General features: G+C 32.9%; 1 protein-coding gene across 1 annotated transcript in view; it reads right to left on the bottom strand.

Annotated features, from left to right (window-relative positions):
• Positions 1–4,341: 4,341 nt before the first annotated feature.
• LOC145258237 (uncharacterized) overlaps positions 4,342–20,858 on the bottom strand; it is a 36,188-nt gene continuing 19,671 nt past the window's right edge. Inside the window, exons 4-6 of the mRNA XM_080116200.1 lie at positions 9,881–10,084; positions 5,935–6,153; positions 4,342–4,692 (exon numbers count right to left, since the gene is read on the bottom strand). Coding sequence (XP_079972326.1) covers positions 4,504–4,692; positions 5,935–6,153; positions 9,881–10,084 — 612 coding nt within the window. The 3' untranslated portion in view covers positions 4,342–4,503. The remainder of the gene's footprint in view (positions 4,693–5,934; positions 6,154–9,880; positions 10,085–20,858) is intronic.

Genomic DNA, 20,858 nt, shown 5'->3' with positions numbered 1-20,858 from the left:
TTAAGATAAGATCCTTTATGTAAATGAAAGGGTTAATGATAATAGATGTATAGTTAGTAAATAATCAGGAAAAGTTAATAGGGTAGATAATTAATATATTTACTATAATTACTGATAGAATGAAAGATAAAGTATTATTATAAAATATTATTGCTAACAATTATTGCTAGAATAAAAATAAAAATAAAAAATAAAGAAAATTCATATGAAAAATAAAAAACATAAAAAAATAAAAAATAAATTACTGTTATATTTAGTAAATGATAAAACTCTTATTATTATTATTGCTGGTGGTGCAAAATATAAATAGCTATTATTAATTATAAAAGGTAAGTAATTATTATTATTATTATTATTATTATTATTATTATTATTATTATTATTATTATTATTATTATTGCTACTACTACTACTACTACTGATGGACTCCAGAATGAATAACTATTATTTTATTTTTATTACTAATGGGATAAAGGATGAAAACTTTTATCATTATTATTATTAATGGGATTAGAAAGAAAACTGTTATTTCATAATTATTACTAATAGAATAAAGGATGATCAACCATTAATATTGCTGATGGAATAAAAGATAATAGAGAACTATGATTACATAAATATAACTAATGAGAGAAGGGATAAGTAACCATTATCATTAATACTAAATATTACTAGTGGAGAAAATATATGTATATTTTAGTAATAATAATAGAATAAAGGAACATAAGTGTTATTATTATTATTATTATTACTGATGAAGTAAAGGTAAATTACTAATATTTCATATTATAATTAATAATGGGTAAAGGGTAAAAAGGCTGTTATTATTATTAACAATAATGGAGTCAAATTAAATTGCTAAAGTAAGATGGTGTTAAATGAAAAATTACTAAGGAAGTGGGATTTGTAATATTTGCAAACAATAGAGATCTCACTTCTAATATTTAATAGTTTGTCTCTATCTTTAAAGTTAGTGATGAAAATTTTTTACGTAGACAAAGGAAACAAGGTGAATATAGAGATTTACAAGTACTGGATTTTTTTAGGATTTCCCATTTTATGGTGGGTGTAAGATAATTTTGGATTAGGCTTAGATGGTGGTTAGTTAGGGAGGTATTGTTCGGGTGCTTGGGGTTCATATATATGCATGTATGTATGTATGTATATATATATATATATATATATATGCATGCATATATATAATCATGTGTATATATAAATGCATTCATATATATGCATGTATATATATATGCATGTGTATATATATTCATGTATAAATATATATGCATGTGTATATATGTGCATGTGTATATGTACATATGCATTTATATATATCCATGTGTATATATATGCATGATATATATGCATGTATGTATATATATGCACGTATGCATATATATATGCACATTTATCTATGCATGTATATATGTGCAGGGATATTTATGTATATGCATGTATATATATGCGTGTAGAAATTATATATATGCATGTATATATATGCACGTATATATATATGCATGTATATATATGCGTGTATATATCTGCAGGTATATATTATATATGCATGTATATTTGCATATATATGCATGTGTATATATGCATGTATATATATGCATGTGTATACATGCTTGCATATATATATATGCCTGCATGTTTATATATGCATGTATATATGTGCATGTATATATGTGTGTGCATATTTAGATGTGTGTGTCTATATATATCGTGTTGAAAAGAATTTATTGAATCATTATTTAAATAATTAATCAATAGAAAATAATAAAGTGATATATGAGGGGCGTGCAATAAGTAATGCCCCTGACCCACTTCCCATAGCAGTAGAGCAACGAAACTTGGAACAGTTATTAGCCTTTCTCTACATAGGAACCACCCAGAGTTATGCATTTCTCCCATTGTTTGATGCAGCTCTGGAGACCGTTTATGTAGAACACTCCAGGTTGGTCCTTCAACCACAACGTGACTTCAGAAATCAAGGCTGCATCATCTGGGAAATGCTTTCCTTTCAAAAACAACTTCATGGCTGGGAAGAGGTGAAAGTCAGAGGGTGCAAGGTCAGGAGAGTGGGGGAGGATTTCATAACCACACGCCCATGGTTCTGATCTGGCGACATGCGAGTTGTGGACCGGAGCGTTGTCCTGCAGGAGGAGGGTACCTTAGCTGGTCTTGCCCTGCCTCTTGATTTTGATAGCTTCCCTTAATTTCCTCAAAAGTGAAGCATAATAGGCTCCTGTAATTGTGGTACCATTTGGCAGGAAATCTGTCATCACTACTCTGTCCTGGTCCTAGAAGACTGTGAGCATGACCTTACCAGCGGAGGGCTGCACCCTTGCCTTCTTTGGAGGTGGTGAGTCCAAGTGCTTCCACTGCATTGACTGGGCTTTGGTCTTTGGATCATAGTGATGGATCCAGGTTTCATCCTGTGTAATCAGTCTTTTGAAAAACTTTAACTCATTTTCTTGGCACATCTACAAATTCATTCATTCTCGAGCACTCAACGCGTTCTCGCTTCTGGAATGGTGTGAGCAACCTGGGAATCCATCTAGCAGACACCTTATGCATATGCAAATGGTCATGAATGATAGTTTCCACAGACCCTGTACTAATCTTGACATCTTGGGCTATTTGGCGAATAGTAATGCACCGATCTTCCAAAATGGCAGCCTCAACTTGACGGACAGATGTCTCATCAATGGTAGAAGGGGGGGGGGCGACCAGGTCTGGTAGCTGTTTCCACAGACTTCCGGCCATGTTTGAATTCACGATGCCAGCGTTTTACAAGGTCATATGTCATAGGAGAACATATTTTCTCCTATGATTGGATTAAGAAATATATAAATATTTCTTATAATATAAATATGTTTATTGATATATTAATTAAAACATAAAGACGTTTCTAGAATGTCGTTATTCATAAAAATAAATAATAATCGGCGTCTATAAATATAAAAAGGCGTAGAACGCCTTTTTGTTCTTTTTTTGGAGTCTCTAGAAGGTTCCAGGAAATTCTTAAAAAACTCATATAAAAGAAACGCTATTGGTGGGTAAAGTCAGTTCGTGGCATATTTTTGGGGTGTACACATAGGCAACCAACGTCCGAATTCCGGCTTCCTCATAAAGGCCGTAAAAAACAAAAATCTCACTGAAGGAAGAACTGCTGTTTGGATTCTGTAAAGTTTTTATTTATTCTTTGAGTTTGTTGACCGAAAAGCACATATACGTATAGAGCAAACCATTTCAAAACACAATACATAAAGAAATACTTTCTTTATGATCTAAGGGAGATAATTTTTTAGCGAGTTGTCGCCCTTCAAAAATAATAATCTTTTCTTTTTTTTTGTTAATTTATTTTTTTAATAAATTTCTTTTTCATTAAATCTTTTTCTTTTGTTTTAATTTTATTGCATGTGGGTGCTGATAAATCCCTAGAACATACGAGCTATGATCAGCACACATATGTAATACATATGATGGGGCATTATCACCATAAGTTTCTTTCATTTCATCAAAAGTCTCCTGTGGTGTGCGTCCTTTCAAATACAAAAACCGGATCACTGCTCGACATTCAACAGGCTCCATTTCACACCTGACTCAGTTCAAACACATGTAAAACAGAAACCACAATTAGTTCAGAGCTGTAATTTGCCACATAACGCGTAGAGATATAAATCATTGTACATGCAAAATTTCAGCTAGATCAGACGACTGGAAGTGGGTCAGGGGCATTACTTATTGCACGTTCCTTGTATTAAAACACTTGCTGCAAAGTTTACAACTTAAACCTGGATTACCGGAATTTTTAAAAATGAAACACGTGAAAGAAAAGAAATGCCGGCTACATACTACTACAGATTTTGAGGGGTTAATGTACTTCAAGACAAGTGTGTTTAATGTTAAATGCAGATAAAGCCGGTTTTTTAGTTTATATATATGTTATGGATAAAAAAAAAAAATGAATTCCTACTGTGTTAATAAAAAGGTCCTACTAATAGTTTGTTAAACTTTTGAAAAATGTTTTCTTTTCAATGCGCTGATAAAGCCCAGTTTGTGCAAAATTATAATTAATGAACTGTTATATATTGGTGTGCCAACATTGAGGGTAGAAACAATTGTATGCAAGGTCAATTGTCTTCCGTTTTCCTACTTTCCAGCTGACTACAATATGGTTGTCTTCAAGTCAAACGTAAACAAGTTCTTGATGAGCCGTTCCACTTAAGTTAACAAATTTATCGAATTTAAAGACCAACATTCTGAAAATGAGTGTGTATCTATTCCTTTGTAACGTGGTATTTTTTAAAAATAATATTCACTCAGAAACCGAGATGGATTTGATGTTTTATTTCTCAAATTACATCATTTAGACAATCTCAAATTAGGCAACAATGTCCCGTTTTTTTCTTCCGTTTGATCTGATGTTGATAAGCAACTGTACATATATATTTTATCAGATTTGGTGAATCTTCCTTTTTGAAGTTTTCGCCTGTTTTAAAAATTAAAAAGATTTTCAACTTCGGCGACGGCTTTGTTGACAATCGTCTTGCTCAATTTGACCATGACATCATGACGGGGTCGGAATTTGTGCATGTTGTACTCTCCTTTGATCCCGCTCTCATCCTTCTGCACAAAGCCCACACGGAATGATCTCCTGTATGCTTTTAATTTGATACGAAACATCTGAAAAAATATATAAAATAAAATATCCTAAAATTAATATATTTTATGTTTATGTGCATCACATTTTCTACAATAGTTGCAAGGGCTTTCCACCTGTGAAATTTATTAATGTGGGATTATTTTCCTGCTGATTAGCTACCAGCATTAACAATAGGTGGGTTGACTTTGCTTCTTCTGAAAGAGGAAGTGTCTAGGGAATATTAAATGCACAAGTCTCCAGTCGCATGTATATCCCACTTAGAGGAGACGATGATGTTCTGTATTTGCAGTTCTTGCAGGGAGGTGTCGACGTCCTCTCACATACAGCTGCTAATTACATCTTGGTTGTTTTCAAATCCAATATAAAGAAACTCACAACTGTCCTCAACTCTAACTGCCATCAACCGTCGCAAGCCCAAGACTGTTTACAAACTATCCTCAACTGTTCAGAAGTGTCGCAAAATTCATTGTCACTACTAAAACTAACTCTAAGTTCTTTGTTCCAATCATCGCCATACTCTGAACAACACTCCCACTTCAGCTTCCTTTTATGTTCCTTGGTGCATAACTTCCTATACATTCTCTATCTACCAACCCCATTCCTATATCCTTGTTATACTGATAAACTTATTTCCTCTTTTTTTATTATAGTTTTCACTTTCCATTTTTTTTTCTTCCTAACACTTAAAGGGGAAGAAGGCGTCGATAGCATCAAACTAAGAGTTATATGGAATGACGGAAGTCTGGCTGTTCAGGGGGAGAAACTATTAAAGTAGAAAGCTTTCTGGCATTTGAGGATGTCAACAGTGAAAGAGTGTACTGGGCTCATTAACTCTGGCTCTTTTTACTGCGGAGGAAACAGTTGTTGTCTGCAAACTGCTTTTCTGATCTTCTATTACAAATACAATCAAAATGGAAAAAAAATACTGTAAGAAAAGGAATGAATGCCCACGAACTGCCGTCCGAAGGCTGTGTTTATGTACTCAAACCGTATTCAGGATAATGGGTAACCGGGAAGGTGGTGAAGGAGGAGATTGGGCTTCTCTCACGAAGCAGTCATCTGATGCTCTGGCGGTAAGAGAAGTTAGTTGAAAAGAAGTCAGAGTTTAGTGTTTTAAGGTTTATATAGACTGACTCATGTAGCTCATTGGGTTATCTGTTAATGAATCTATGTAATCCTTAAAGGGATAAGGGAAACAATCACTGACGAATCAACAAGCGTGTTATAAATGCTAATAATATCAAAGAAGCAGATCTACTTACTTTAAAGAATGGGTTATCCAAATCAGGATAGCGAAGGACACCAACATCCAGGATACTGCGATTCACTTCTTCGGTTCTCATGATCAAAGTCTTGAAGCCTTCGACAGCAGCATCGGAGCAGCCAACGATATTCGCATAATCCAAAATGTTTATCCGTGTACTTGTCAACACATCTGCATCATCGATTAAATTTTGGAACCAGGTTTCAACTTCAATGACCTGTGAAATATTAGAATAATATCAAATTATCCGACTATTTTAGGTTATCAATGCAATCGGTGTTTATATATATATATATATATATATATATATATATATATATTCGCGCATATTTTATTGAAGAGGATTTTCGTTCTTCTTTTTATGATCTTTCTTTCGAATTTTTCTTGTTTTCGTACAAGTATTTTTGTTGTGGGATCCAACGTTCTTATAAAGTCCCCTAGTTTACCGAACATTTTCGGTCTCGATTGACCATCGTCAGGGTTGTTCTTCCTGTACATCCTACTTATTGATTGATTTGTTCTCTGTCGTTTTACTGTTTTTATTACTAATTTACTATGTGTAGTTTCGCCTAATTTGAATTTTTTCCCCTTCCTCTTCACCTATATATATATATAATAAAAATTTAGCCAAAAAATGAATTTTCAGTGGTAAGGCAAACCTATCTAGATAAAAAAAAGAAGATCTATGCAGATAAGAGAAGCAAACAATAAAATAAAATAAGAAGATAAAGAGTAAATTTACAAACTTTATTACATTATCAAGTCAATAAAAGTTACAGGAAGAGGAATAAAGGAGAAACCTTTTTAGGCCATGGCATTTTTCCGAAGTTATATGAATGATGTTAGGTTATATGAGTAAACTCCTAAACTAATGAACCGATCATTTTGAATTTTTGAATAAATATTTTCGGCAGCCCAGGAAGTAACATGAACACACGTTTTGTGAACTTTACCATATAGGGGGAGGGGTGGAGGTGCGTCCACCCAAACTTGCACTCGTCTCCAAAACTAAAAATAAGTTAGAAACAAAATAATTAATAGATAACAGGACTGTTCTACACCAAATTCTGAGTTATATTAAGTGATGAAATTTTTAAAAGGATTTGTGCATAACGTGAGCGTCAATAATGTGCATATGCTTGGTAAAATCCTAAACTCTTGAACTCATTATGAATTATCGAATACATACATACATACATACATACATACATACATACATACATACATACATATGTCTATTAACGTTTGACAAAAGGTAAAAAAAAAAACTTTGATACTGTCGGTTTCAAATCTTATATAAGGAGACCAGTTTATGGTTGAAAAATATTGAATTCTCTTCAGCCTCTGTTTAGAACTATTCTCACCAGAAATTATAACTGCACCTTGTTTTTGTTTCGGATCGCAATGTATTATTATTATGCACTTGTTATTTTTATTTTTTATGAACTCTTTATGAACTATTTTTATTTTCTGTTTTTTTAGGAATTTCCAGTTTATGGGTTTGGGAAAAATCTGGGTTTCAAAATACCTTTCGCTGATTTAAATTAAACGATTTCTTTTTATTTAAATTAAAAATATTGACTTTTTGCAAGGGAGATTACTGTTGAATTTTTATATTTTCTCAAATTTAAGCAATTTATTGTGAACCCTCCCCTTTTAAAGCTTATATGAATATATCTAGGTATACACACATCGATATTTTAGCATTTTACTTTATATCTATCCATGTTGAAGTTTTTCTTGGAAAAAAATCTATATTTTAAGAATCTATTCATAATTCAATTTTATTTTAAGATCTTTTTGCTTTTATTTATTTATTTTGAAATCTAAATAAATATGCTCTGTATATACCCACATTTATATTATTTTATCAAATTTTAATTTATCATTTTTTCACCTACCATATGTGTGTATATTTCTATAGAAATATATTCGTGTTTATATGCTATGCTAAAGATATCATGCACATATTAAAAATCTTTTATATTTTTTATTTATATGTATTATATTAAAACATTTTTCAAAGTTTCTTTGAAGAAATCTATTAATATTCTATATTATAAAAATTTGTTCTTAAGTCTATTTTTAGATTTTTATTTAAATTTAAAATTTGAATTTTTGCTTTTTTATATTATAAATATACTTAGCATATATAGATTTTAAATCTATTATAATATATATACGTTTTAATTTTTCTTTGTAAGCATGAACCCGAATAAAACAAATTTTATTCAAGCTATTTGAAGTGAAATTCTTAGTGAATTTAAATTGTAGCACTTGAAAATTATTTTTATTGAATTTATAAATTATACTCGTTTGCTATATTGTTTTATCTATATGTTTGCTATCTTTTACTTTAAGTTCCAATTTAAAGTGCTTCCTTTGCAACGCAGAGAAATATTATACCAAAGAGACTATAAACAATCCCAATAAAACCTGTTTAAATATGCGCAGTGAATGCTTAAAGGTGTGCATACACAGAAGACAATCACTCTTAATAAACTGGAAAAGGCAGACGGCAGATACAGAAATTACATAGGAATATTTAAAGGAAATGCAAGTTATAATCCTCACAAGCAGAAATTATAACTTAGAGTAATAAATAGTAAACACATAGAGAAACCAATATAATTTTGCAGTAGCATTTTCAGTTTGAAATAGCATCGCCATCACTAAAATCAAAGAGCAAATTAATACACCTTAAAAACGTATTTTCTAATTATTATTTTGTTTTCTTAAAAAATGTTTTCTCGTTGTTGAGAGGTGACTATTGAGATGTTGATACAGGTGCGGATTGATGACTTACCATGCTGTGTTCAAATCCTGCTAGTTCACTATGGATGTATGCTACCCACACGAGTGAATATCTGATTATAAAAAAAAACAACAAAAAACGAAAACAAAAACAATAAACAATTAAAAAAAAAAATCCAGAAAAACAAAGGGAATCAAGCCGATCAAAAACTTGAATTGGTACGAATAATGTTTACCCACCCCACTTGACATAATGGTTACAATGCCCGCTAATGGGCCGGGAGACCAGAGTTTGATATCCGGCCTAATCATACCAAAGATTTTAAAATATGGTGCTTGATGCCTTCTTGTTTAAATATTCAACAATATAAAGTGAGAATTAATCATTGGTGAAGTAATTCGCTAGAAAAAGTACCACTCTCCCTCACACTTTGATGTAATAGCCAATGAAAAGGGGAGAACGGATTGCTCTCGACTATGACCGACCACTTTACTTTTTTTACAACTGTTTCTAATTAGTTGTCTCCCCATGAGAGCAGAGTTATATACAAATCAGTTTTTAATGTGGGGAAAGTCCAACTCCACAAACCGTCTTAATATGAACAAAAATAAAAATTGACCCCTGCTTTATGAACTGAGAGAATAAGTGAACACTGCTGTTGTTCGTGAATCCTTGCTTAGATACTCAACATTATAATGTGAAAATCAAGGGCAAGTGGAGCAATGCAAGGAAAAAGTGATATCTTCGCCTACACCTCGGTGTTGTAGCCAATGAAAGGAAGCCTTTGACTTGTCCTCGACTATGGTTAACAACTTTACTTTTTTTTACCATTGTTGGTGCTTATGACTAGGGCTAGGACAACAGCATATTATTTTCATTGTTTTGACTCTCGAGTGTACATTCGTTGGTATCTTACACGCTTTTTTATAGTGATGTGGTTCTCGGTTGATTAACTGTGTCTAACTGTGTCGGATATATACTCGAGAGTCAAAACAATGAAAAGAATATTCTGTTGTGTTAGCCCTACTTATGAATCACTATTTATGATGCAAAAACCACTCGAGGATAAAGATTATGGTTAGGGTTAACATACAGACGAACGAGCAAGTAAAGTTATAACCAGATGGTTTTGTTTGGAGGGGATTTTTTTTTTGTTGTTCGAGGGATAGTAGAAATGTTGTAGACTCACGATTTGTCGATCTATTCCGCTTCTCATGATTCCAAATCGCGAGAATTCCTTGTATTGATCCCTAAAAACTTCTTCATCAAAATCTTTTTCGATAAGAGGATTCTGCAACATGGTAGAGACGTAATCTTCAAAGGGGATTTCATGGCCTTCCTTGTTTTGCGCGTGGAGCTTTACAAGTTGTCTGTCAACTGCAGCAATCATCACCTGAAGTATAGATATACGTACACATATACCGAGTAAATATTAAATGAACATTTACGAACAAATAGAAAAAAAAGAGACCATGAAAAAGTGCATGGAATTGACTAGTAAAAATAGGGACACAAGCATAAAAGCTGAATAAAGATATTTTAGTCGATTCATTTGATTTATACATTTGGTATAAATAAGTTTTATTAAAAAGAGATGGACATTTTATGCAATGTGTCAAGTAATTCAATTAGGAAAGCAGATGTAAGCGAGGGAGGGAGAAAAGTGCAAGTTTTATGTAGTGAGTTGAGGAGAGAAGAAAGCGGAGATGTAAGGCATCCAAAATCTGACCAAGAGTCACGTCAGCATCTTCCGGCAGTTTACGATAAGCAACCGGAAAAGTTGTCGGAAAAATCCAAACACTACCAGGCGATAAATTTAAAATGCTGAAAACAAAATTTTAACACAAGAAGATAAGACTTACATTTAATTATATGAAATAATGTTTTTATTTTTTTTCTAAAAGGCCTTTTTGTAATGACGAAAAGAATTTTTTCTATGGAAACAACTATAATGGAAAACTTTTTAAAGAATAGTATCAGATGAGTGTTTTATTTTTTTTTCTATGAGCGAAAACATCGTCTGCGTGCAGTTGATTGCTGATTGATTAATCATGTCGGTTTTCCCAGTTGCTTATCGTGAACTGACGCGACTTTAGGTTGAGTTCTATATAAATACTGGGAAAATTGTGTGTGTGTATATATATATATATATATATATATATATATATATATATATATATATATATATATATATATATATATATTACTATTTCCTTTAATTACATAAATTAATACAAGAAGATATAATTTTATGCGTAAATTTTCAGTATTTACTTCAATAGTGCTCAATACATAAGTAGAGCTAGGTAGTAAGTTATGAGAATATATATGGCAATTAAGCTACACAGAATATTTGAATATTTCGCGATTCATCCTCGTGAGAATTCGTCAGGCTTAATTGCTATATATATTTTCATAACTATATAACCTTGCGTAGGTAACGCCCGGGCCCGGGACCAAAGATCAAAGTGTAGTATCTGTTCCGGCAGATACTGCACTTAAGATAATTTGTACCAGTCAATGGAGGGGAAACCCTCTATACTGGGACAATTATTATTTTTGGTAACCAGAGTGACCCCTTTTAGGGGAGCTGGTTTTTACCTCACATTAAAAACGGCCTTGTGCCTAATTTGCTCAGTGGGGAGCAAATAAACACCATCTGTTCCGGCAGATACTACAAGCAAAGACCATATGTGGGGGCAACTCCACATATAAGACCTTGGTCAATGTAGGGGCAACCCTTCATACCAATTGTCACTATCCAGCTCCCCTACTCCCCGGGGAGTTGGTCCCCATTTCCCCTTCACTCCTCACTTTAAAAATCGGCCTTGTGCCTAATTTGCTCGGTGGGGGAGCAAATAAATACCATCTGTTCCGGCAGATACTGCAAGCTATGACTAACTATGACTAGCTATGACTAGCAAAGACCAGATGTGGGGGCAACCCCACATGCCTAACCATTAACCAGCTCCCATTTCCCACCTCTCGGGAGCTGATCCTCATTTTCCCTTCCCCCTCCCTTCCTTCCTCACATTAAAAATCGGCCTTGTGCCTAATTTGCTCGGTGGGGGAGCAAATAAATACCATCTGTTCCAGCAGATGCTGTACTAATGACCATATGTGGGGCAACCCCACATATCAGACCATTGCTCAGTTTTGGTCAATGTAGGGGACACCCTTCATACCAATTGTCACTATCTAGTTTCCCCTCCTCTTCTCTCTACATTAAAAAGCGGCCTTATGCCTAATTTACTCAGTGGGGAAGCAAATGAATAACAACTATACACACACACACACACATATATATATATATATATATATATATATATATATATATATATATATATACTAGTTTATTTTAGGCAAAAAATTGTTTTATAAATATATATATATATATATATATATATATATATATATATATATATATATATAAGCCATTTTGTGTGCGTGTCTATGTGTGAGTCCGTACTCCATGAACTCCAAAACGACTTGGTTATTTTTTTGGAATTTCACACAAATATATGTCTTAGAGCATTCTTGGATAGGTTACATATCATAATGCATCCAATACTTATTGAATATTAATAATCTAAAAAATCTGATTAAAGAAGGAACAGTTCCATTTTGACCGAAGTTAAAAACCTTATACAGCCTTACATCACAAATGCATTTGAGAAGATTCATCACCGCATAAACAGAATGACCTAGCATATAAAATCAACAGCACATAAAAGACGTACGTTTGAAATGAATGTTTCTATTTAGAGTACAATTGGACCATGATATTTGGTTTGCATTTTAAACTTTAATGTAAGCTATTACATAAAAATAATTTGATAAAATCAACAGTAAGGCATCTACAGTGAAATGTAAACTACAATGTATTGTGGACTGTCATTTCAGGGAGGCCTATGAAGCTTCATCTGGGTGCACTGAGGTGGGTCGCTGACTAGAGCAGGTAATTAATCGATATTATTGAAAAAATAATCAATGTCACCGATTTTGTTTACTATAAAAGTATTGGAAATATGAGCCATTCGTTAATCATCATTCAATCCAGTGCACCGTCAGGTCTCCCTTTATATATATATATATATATATATATATATATATATATATATATATATATATATATATATATATATATATATATATATATATATTCTGATATTCTATTATACAAACATTATTGATTACATATGTGCATACAGGTTTCAGTGGAATCCCAAATCAAAGACACAATTTTATCAGGCTAAAATGGAGCAATATTGAAATGAAAGTCAAAATTACATTATTCTTTTTTATAAGATATTCGGGTGTGGTTTACGCTCTGGAAGAAAGTGGGGTATATCCTTTGTGAATGTGAGCAGTAGGGATTTGGGAGGGAGGTGTGGCGAAAGAAAGGGAGTAGGGTGGGGGGAGGTGAAAGAAGGAGGGGAAGTACGATCCCATGTGGTCAAGCTGTATCAGAGGCATTGGTATTATTTTAACTTGACGCATGTTTATTGGGCCAAGTTTTCGCTTTGATCTGAAGTAATATTATGCCCTCATCGCCATTACTTCCCTGTCAGGGTCTTATGGTTGTTTTTTCTGCTCTGGTGGCGACTTCATTATCATCTATTTTAATGATAAGCTCTATCTATTAATTTATTTTATTCCTCGCTTTGTTATCCATTCATTTGTTTCTTGTTTTCAGATTATTTGTAAATTTATTTATTTATTTATAAGATATATGTCCATATTGCTAAATTAACAGCCAGTGAACAGATATACAAGCTTATTTATTTGATTTAAATAAAAGTGGTACACAAGGAGTAATATTTTCCACTCTGCCGCGGTGTCTGACGTAACTACAACAGCAAAGGTTTCCATATCTATATATATTTATAAATTTAGTCCCGATGGTTGTCATTCTATCAGTTGGGTTGTTTATCTTTTCCTCAATACTAGAGTACAAATATATTTTATAGGTTTATATGCCCCGTTATAAAGATAGGTTTTCCAGACCATATACATGCAAATAGGTACATAATATCATATATTTGTCTATATTGGTGGAGTACTCTGTTCCCAAAGCTCTCTAGTTATAATATTTAGTTATCGTTTGGAATCAATTATATGGTTGGTTTCCTTATGTAATGCTGCTTTACAATAACACTTCTCGTAGGTACATATCAACATTCCAATTACAAGCGTGCTAGACCCATAAATTATTTTAGTTAATCGTTTTTTGGGTGTTCAATTATTAAGTATGCAAAGTGCACTTACCTTTATCCAGTTGGTGGCATATTGTGTTTCTGTTCATTTAGTTTAGTATTAAACGGTAGCGCTTGAGATGCTGTTGAGGGGTAACAAGAGGATGGTATAGCTCCTTCCTTAATTTAGCTAAGCTATTTATGCTTGTCTATTCTTCAACGCTTTTCGGTGAGTATAGTTATTAATTAGAGGTGTACCGGCTTTTAGTAGTATATACCTATGAGAAGTATTATCGTAAAGCTGCTCACAGTCACTAAGTATACACCACACTTTCTTCCAGAGCATAAACCACACACGAATATTTTATAACAAAACCAATGTAATCTTGACTCTCGTTTCAGTATCGCTCCTTTTTTCTGATGAAGTAGTCTTTCTGTATGCACAGATGCAATCAATAATGTATGTATGATAAACAGACTATATACCAACTCTGTCCTTCATTGAGCACACTTTAATAATCACGCAGATTTCATTGGATTTAGATCCAGGAAACCAATCTATACAACCATTATATATATATATATATATATATATATATATATATATATATATATATATATATATATATATATATTTCTGTAAAAATATATTTTCTTATAATATATACCAATCCTTATTTAAGAAGCTCAACGAAATTACAGAGCAATACAGTGAATAAATGACAAAAAATACACTTTATTTCCTTTTAATGGATTGATTGTTGCTATTTCTTCTGATGAGTTAAGGGCATTATAGATTTACTGATTGATATATTAATTAAGTGATTGATTTTGCGCTATGAAACAGATGCTGTCAAGAATCGTAAATGTCAACTGAATTAAAGGAATAAATAATAAGATGGTAAACATCATGAATTTTGGAATATAGTTTTTTGTCATTTATTCACTATATATATATATATATATATATATATACATACATACATGCCTATATGACTACTTGATTTAATCACATGAATTCATATACGAAAGTATGAATTTATGCGTAATCTTTAAGTATTTACTTCAACAGTGCTCAATACGTAGGTAGAGCTAGGTAGTAAGTTATAAAATATATATGGCAATTAAGCTGCCAAAAATATTCCACGTTTCATCTACGCTAGGATTCATCAGGCTTATGCAAGGAGTTGTGGTAGCCTCGCGTTTTTATATGATTGTGTTTTTATTTAGCCAATCAGCTTTCTAGTTTCTACCGCACCCTTCCTAATCAGCCAATAATCAGGCACTCACAGGACAAAAGCCCAGTTGACCCCCGGTTCACCCTTCCTTTGTGTTCCTTTAATATGGAGCGTAGACCTATTTTAAACTAGAAATTTAGCGTTCTGACCTATTTTAAATTAGGTTAAATGTGTGTGTGTTTTTATGTTATATATATATATATATATATATATATATATATATATATATATATATATATATATGATAATTTATGTAGATTTATGTTTATTTTATTTATTTATTTTCTATTGTTATTTTTAATTTAAAAGTTATTTTGTATCGCTATCCTAGGGTAAAGTGTATTCTGTGAACACAGTTGTTCGCTATTTCTCTCCTACAGTTTAATAGATGTTGGGGTTCTTTAAAGTATATGATGACAAGTTTTTCGTGAAGGCATAATCTACATGGATCGTCTAGGTCTCTACATGTGTTTGCTTGTCTTACTATTTTCCATTCGACTACTGGCGAACGTCCGCTTTCTTTGAGCTCCTAGTATTTGTTTGCTAGAGTTGTTTTCATTCGGTGTTTTTTTTTTATTTTTGAATGTACTATATTATGAGCACAAATGTAAGTGCATGCTCATTGGCTGATTAGGCAGGGTACGGTGGAAACTAGAAAGCTGATTGGCTAACTAAAAATTCAATAGAATGTGCATATATAAAAACGCGAGATCACCACAACTCCTCTCATAAGCCTGATGAATCTTAGTGTGGATAAAACGCGGAATATTCTGTGTGCCTTAATTGCCATATATATTTTATGACTTACTATATATATATATATATATATACATATATATATATAAATCTATATATATAAAAATGTAACTCTTGGTTCGTTCGCAATTAATAGTCTAAAAAACTACTGGACGGATGGCTTCCATGTTTTGGTATAATATGTTTACTATATCCATGTGTGTTTTTATATATTTCTTTTTAATTATAACATTATACTTAATTTTTCCATGATAAATAGGTGTTTTTCTTTGTACCGAGAGGCCATTTTTTTATTTAGGGACAATTATTTATTACCGCTTCCTGTCACGTGACCAGTGTTACAATTTAGCGGTTTTCCTGCTAGATCTGGAGATTTCGTTTGCAATCTAGCGGGCAATTCTAGAAAATCTGGAGATATTTGGCACCCACACACCTGCATTAGATTATTAAAAAATAAAGAAAAGCGCTTGAAAATACTTTAAAACATAAAATAAACTCATTCATGTAAGTAAAAAAAAGTAGCATTTATTGCCTTTGGTAACAATTATTTATTGATTATTTGTTTTGTTTTTCACCTTTTTTCGACTACCCATTCTTAAATCTCACTATAAAATCGATTTTTCCAAGTACATTTTAGGTGGGGGGGCATTCCAACCTCCGAAGTTTAGTTTAAAATACGATCTAAAATTGTAAAAAGCAAGAAACAACAGCAAAAAAAAAAAAACTTATACCAATACAGTAGAATTTAATTATCTACCAACCTAAATACTTTAAATATGCTAAAACAAAGTTTTTTTGTTTTTTATTTTTCTAATTTCAAAATATGTTGCACCATTATTGTAATGTTTAATTTGCAGTATATTTCAATTGGGTTTGAATTACTGTACACATAGATTCGAAAAAGTTGTCAAAAAACAAATTTATTAGAAGTAAATATTATCACAGGCAAGATAAGTTACTTTTCTACCAAACTGGATACATTTTTTTGTTTTTATTCAATGTAACATGTTTATTCAGTTCGAAAAACATGCAGTGTTTACCGATGTATTGGAAAATTCAAAATGGCGCCCGACACTCTCTTTAACATGGTAAGTTTGACAAAAGGTGTTATAAATAATAAACTAGATAAAATACTATTAAAAAACACCGAATATATGTCAACTTATGTCACAGTAACATATAATGAGCGAATTTCTAACAGTATTTTGTCTTGTTTATCATTTATAACATCTTTTCCTGAAAGCTAGTATATATATAAATATATATATATAAATATATATATTTACATATATAAATCTATATATAAATATATATATACAAATATATAAATATATATATAAATATATATATATAAATATGAATATATATATATATAAATATATATAAATATATATATAAATATATATATACATATATATACATATATATAAATATATATATACATATATAAATATATATATAAATATATATATATAAATATATATATATATAAATATATATATACACACATATATATATATATATATATATATATATATATATATATATATATATATATATATATATATATAAATACTAGCTGTACCCTGCCACGCGTTGCTGTGGCTTAATTTCGTGTAATGGAAAATTCTAATAAAAAGAGAAAATGCATGTTTCTTATATTCTTAGTACAGCAATCCACTCCAAAAAGTAAAAAAAGGCGAAAATAAAAAAAATGGTACTCTTGCAGAATTGGATCCGGATCCTCGGGAGTTACCATCAATCATGGCTTGGGCTCGACCAACATTCAGTGGATTAAGCCGAAAGTTGCTAAACCATTGAAACGCTAAATAGTTTTCTTTTTTATTGTATTAAAAAATGTGAGTTTTTAATTAATATTTGGGTAAGGGGTGTGTTACTATACACAGATTCGAAAAAAGTTGTTCAAAAACGAATAAATGAAAGCAAAGGTAAGGTAAATTACGTTTCTATCTAACTGGATGATTTTTTAGTGTTTTTATTTAATGTAAAATGTTTAATCGGCTCAAAAACGCAGTGTTTATCTATGTATTTGAAAAAGACGAATGGTCGCTGTTGTGGTTGCAAGGTTGAACAATAATTAGTAAGGAAATACAATGAAGACGCAAACAACAAGATAACGCAATAATAAGTGTATTAAAGAAAAGGTATATTTGCAATATGTACAAATGACGGTGTCGAGTCAGAGAGTCTTGGTGGGAGGACATGTACGCTCTTCGGCGTCACTTCTGGTGGCATTTGAGTAAGAAACACCAAGGCCAACCTAGGCTTGCCATTTATAGTGTTATGTTATTCGCATATGCAAATAAGTGGTTGCCACCACAACACCCCCCTCCCAAGATTTGAAGTCACACAGATTTCAATATCTTTTTCTTTTTGGGTTTACCATTAATGGTTCATTCACTTTTCTTTTCCTACCTGATTTTCGAGGTTCAGGTGCATTTTGAGGCGGTTCCAAATTAAAAGATTCGTATATGATATCTATGGTGTCCTCCTCTTCGACTGCTGTCGTATCATCATCATCTTGGATATGACGTTTTTTTATCTGATTTAGGTGCCTTTTATGTATATTCTGTGGACCTTTAATCATGTATGTACAATCACCAATGCGTTTATCCACTACTCCACATTCCCAGTAAGATGTGTTATTTCTGTAGCACTTAAAATATACTCGATCTCCCGAGTTATATTTCTTTCTTCTCGTGTGTGTAGTGTTTCGGATAATTGCCTGCCTTGGCAATAGTTTGTCAAACGCTGATTTTACCTTTCTGGCAAACATTAGATCAGCTGGTGATATGTTTGCTGGTGTACTAGGATGTGGTGTAATCCTATATACTTGCAAGAATTGTTGCAAAGCTTTTTCTGTTGGTGTTCCAATGGATTTCTTTAACGCTCGTTTTAGCGTGTCCACGAACCTTTCCGGGAGGCCGTGGATGATACGGCGGAGTCGTGATGTGCTTCACTCGGAACGTGTCGCAAAATTCCTTAAACTCTGCGGATGTGAACTGCGTTCCGTTGTCAGTGACCAGTGTGTCTGGTACACCGAATCTTGCAAACAACTCGTGTAGGAACCCTATTGAGTTGTTCGTTGTTGGATTCCTACAACGCATTACCTCCGGCCATTTTGTGAAACTATCCACTACAATTAAATAATAGTTTTCACCTACTGGACCAGCGAAGTCCATGTGGATTCTCGACCATGGTTGGTCGGTTTTCGGCCAAGGTTTGTGTACTATAGGTGGAGATTTTGCCGCTAACTGGCATCCTTTACATTTATCAATTGTTGTCGCTATGTCAGTGTCCATGTTACGCCAGTACACGTAGCTTCTCATTAACGACTTCATTCGATTTATCCCCGGATGTCCTGTGTGGAAATCTCTTAACATCCTATTCTGCAATGTTTTGGGTATTACCACTCTCTCGCTGTACAGTAACACATCGTCACATATGGAGAAAACTTCCTGCACCTTTGTGTCCGTTATAATTTTCTCTTTTGTGTCCTTTATATATTCGTCTTTCTCGGCTTCCCTTTTAATGTCCGACAAAGTTACGGGTAGTTCCTTAATGATGTTTGCTACCATATTTTTTACTTCAACATTTGTCCGAATTGCTGCAATGACTGATTCTTCCAGATTGTGTTTCTGTGGTATCAGTCTTGACAGTCCATCCGCATGGCAAATCTTTTTTGATGCTAGATGTTGTAGCTGGAAATCGTAATTAAGTAGTATTGTACCCCAGCGCAGCAATCTATTTGCGGTGTATACCGGCAATCCTTTTTTGATCCATAGATCGTGACTAACGGTTTATGGTCGCTTTCAAGTATGAATTGTCTACCATATAAATATCGGTGAAATTTAGTCATGGCAAAGATTATGCTCAACGCTTCTTTTTCGATTTGTGAATATGCCCTTTCGGCTGGTATCAGCGTTCTCGAAGCGTGCGCTATTAGTTTTCTAGACCCATCCGGCATAATATGTTGAATGCATGCTCCTAAGCCGTAGGAGCTAGCGTCACTAGCGACGACTATTTTTAAGTTTGTGTCAAAGTGCGTTAAGAATAATTCGGATGTTAGTGCGCTCTTTATTTTGTCAAAAGCCGTTTGACATTCTTGCGTCCAGTTCCACGGTGTACCCTTTTTAAGCAGATTATTTAAGGGGGCTCGCAAGTTATGCATTCCTTCAATAAAAGATTGGTAATAATTTGCGAGTCCTAAGAAACTCTGCAAGGTTGTTACATTATCGGGTGCTGGCATATTTTTTATTGCCGCAGATCTGTCCGGGTCTGGACGTCGTCCATGTTTGTTTATTATGTGTCCAAGATACTTAATCTCGCTCATACAAAAGTCACATTTACTTTCTTTTACTTTAAAACCGAATTCTTGTATTCGAGTAAATACTTGTTTCAAATGTTCCTTATGTTCTTCTAGGGATTTGCTCCTGACAACAATGTCGTCCAGGTATGCACATGCGCACTCAATACCACTTAGCATGGTGTCCATCGCTTGCTGAAAAATGGCAGGCGCTACTTTGATGCCAAAAGGCAATCGGTTGTATTTGTATAATCCCTTATGCGTATTGATGCATAGTATTTTTGAGCAATTCTCCTCGACCGGTATTTGCAAATACGCGTCGCTCAAGTCTATCTAGGAGAAGATATTACCCCCATTCAACTTCGTGAATATTTCCTCTGGGCTTGGTAGGGGGTAATGATGATCTTTTAATAGGGAGTTGACTCCGGTCGAAAAGTCTGCGCACACTCTAACTTCGTCATTCTTTTTCTTTACGTATACGGTGGGGGCTGCCCACTCGCTGTGTTCTATTTTTGATAGAATTCCCATCTGTTCCAATCTATTTAATTCTTTATCAATCTTTTCCAACCCAGCGAACGGAACATTTCGCTTTTTTCTAAAATTTGGGCTGGCGTTTTCTTTTAGTTCAAACGAGGCCTTGAATTTATTGCA

The sequence above is a fragment of the Euprymna scolopes genome, chromosome 33, assembly GCF_053919585.1.
Source record: "Euprymna scolopes isolate OS-2025 chromosome 33, ASM5391958v1, whole genome shotgun sequence".
Taxonomy (NCBI): Eukaryota; Metazoa; Mollusca; class Cephalopoda; order Sepiida; family Sepiolidae; genus Euprymna; species Euprymna scolopes.
The sequence above is the reverse complement of the archived record's forward strand: the minus strand, read 5'-3'. Positions and strand labels throughout refer to the sequence as shown.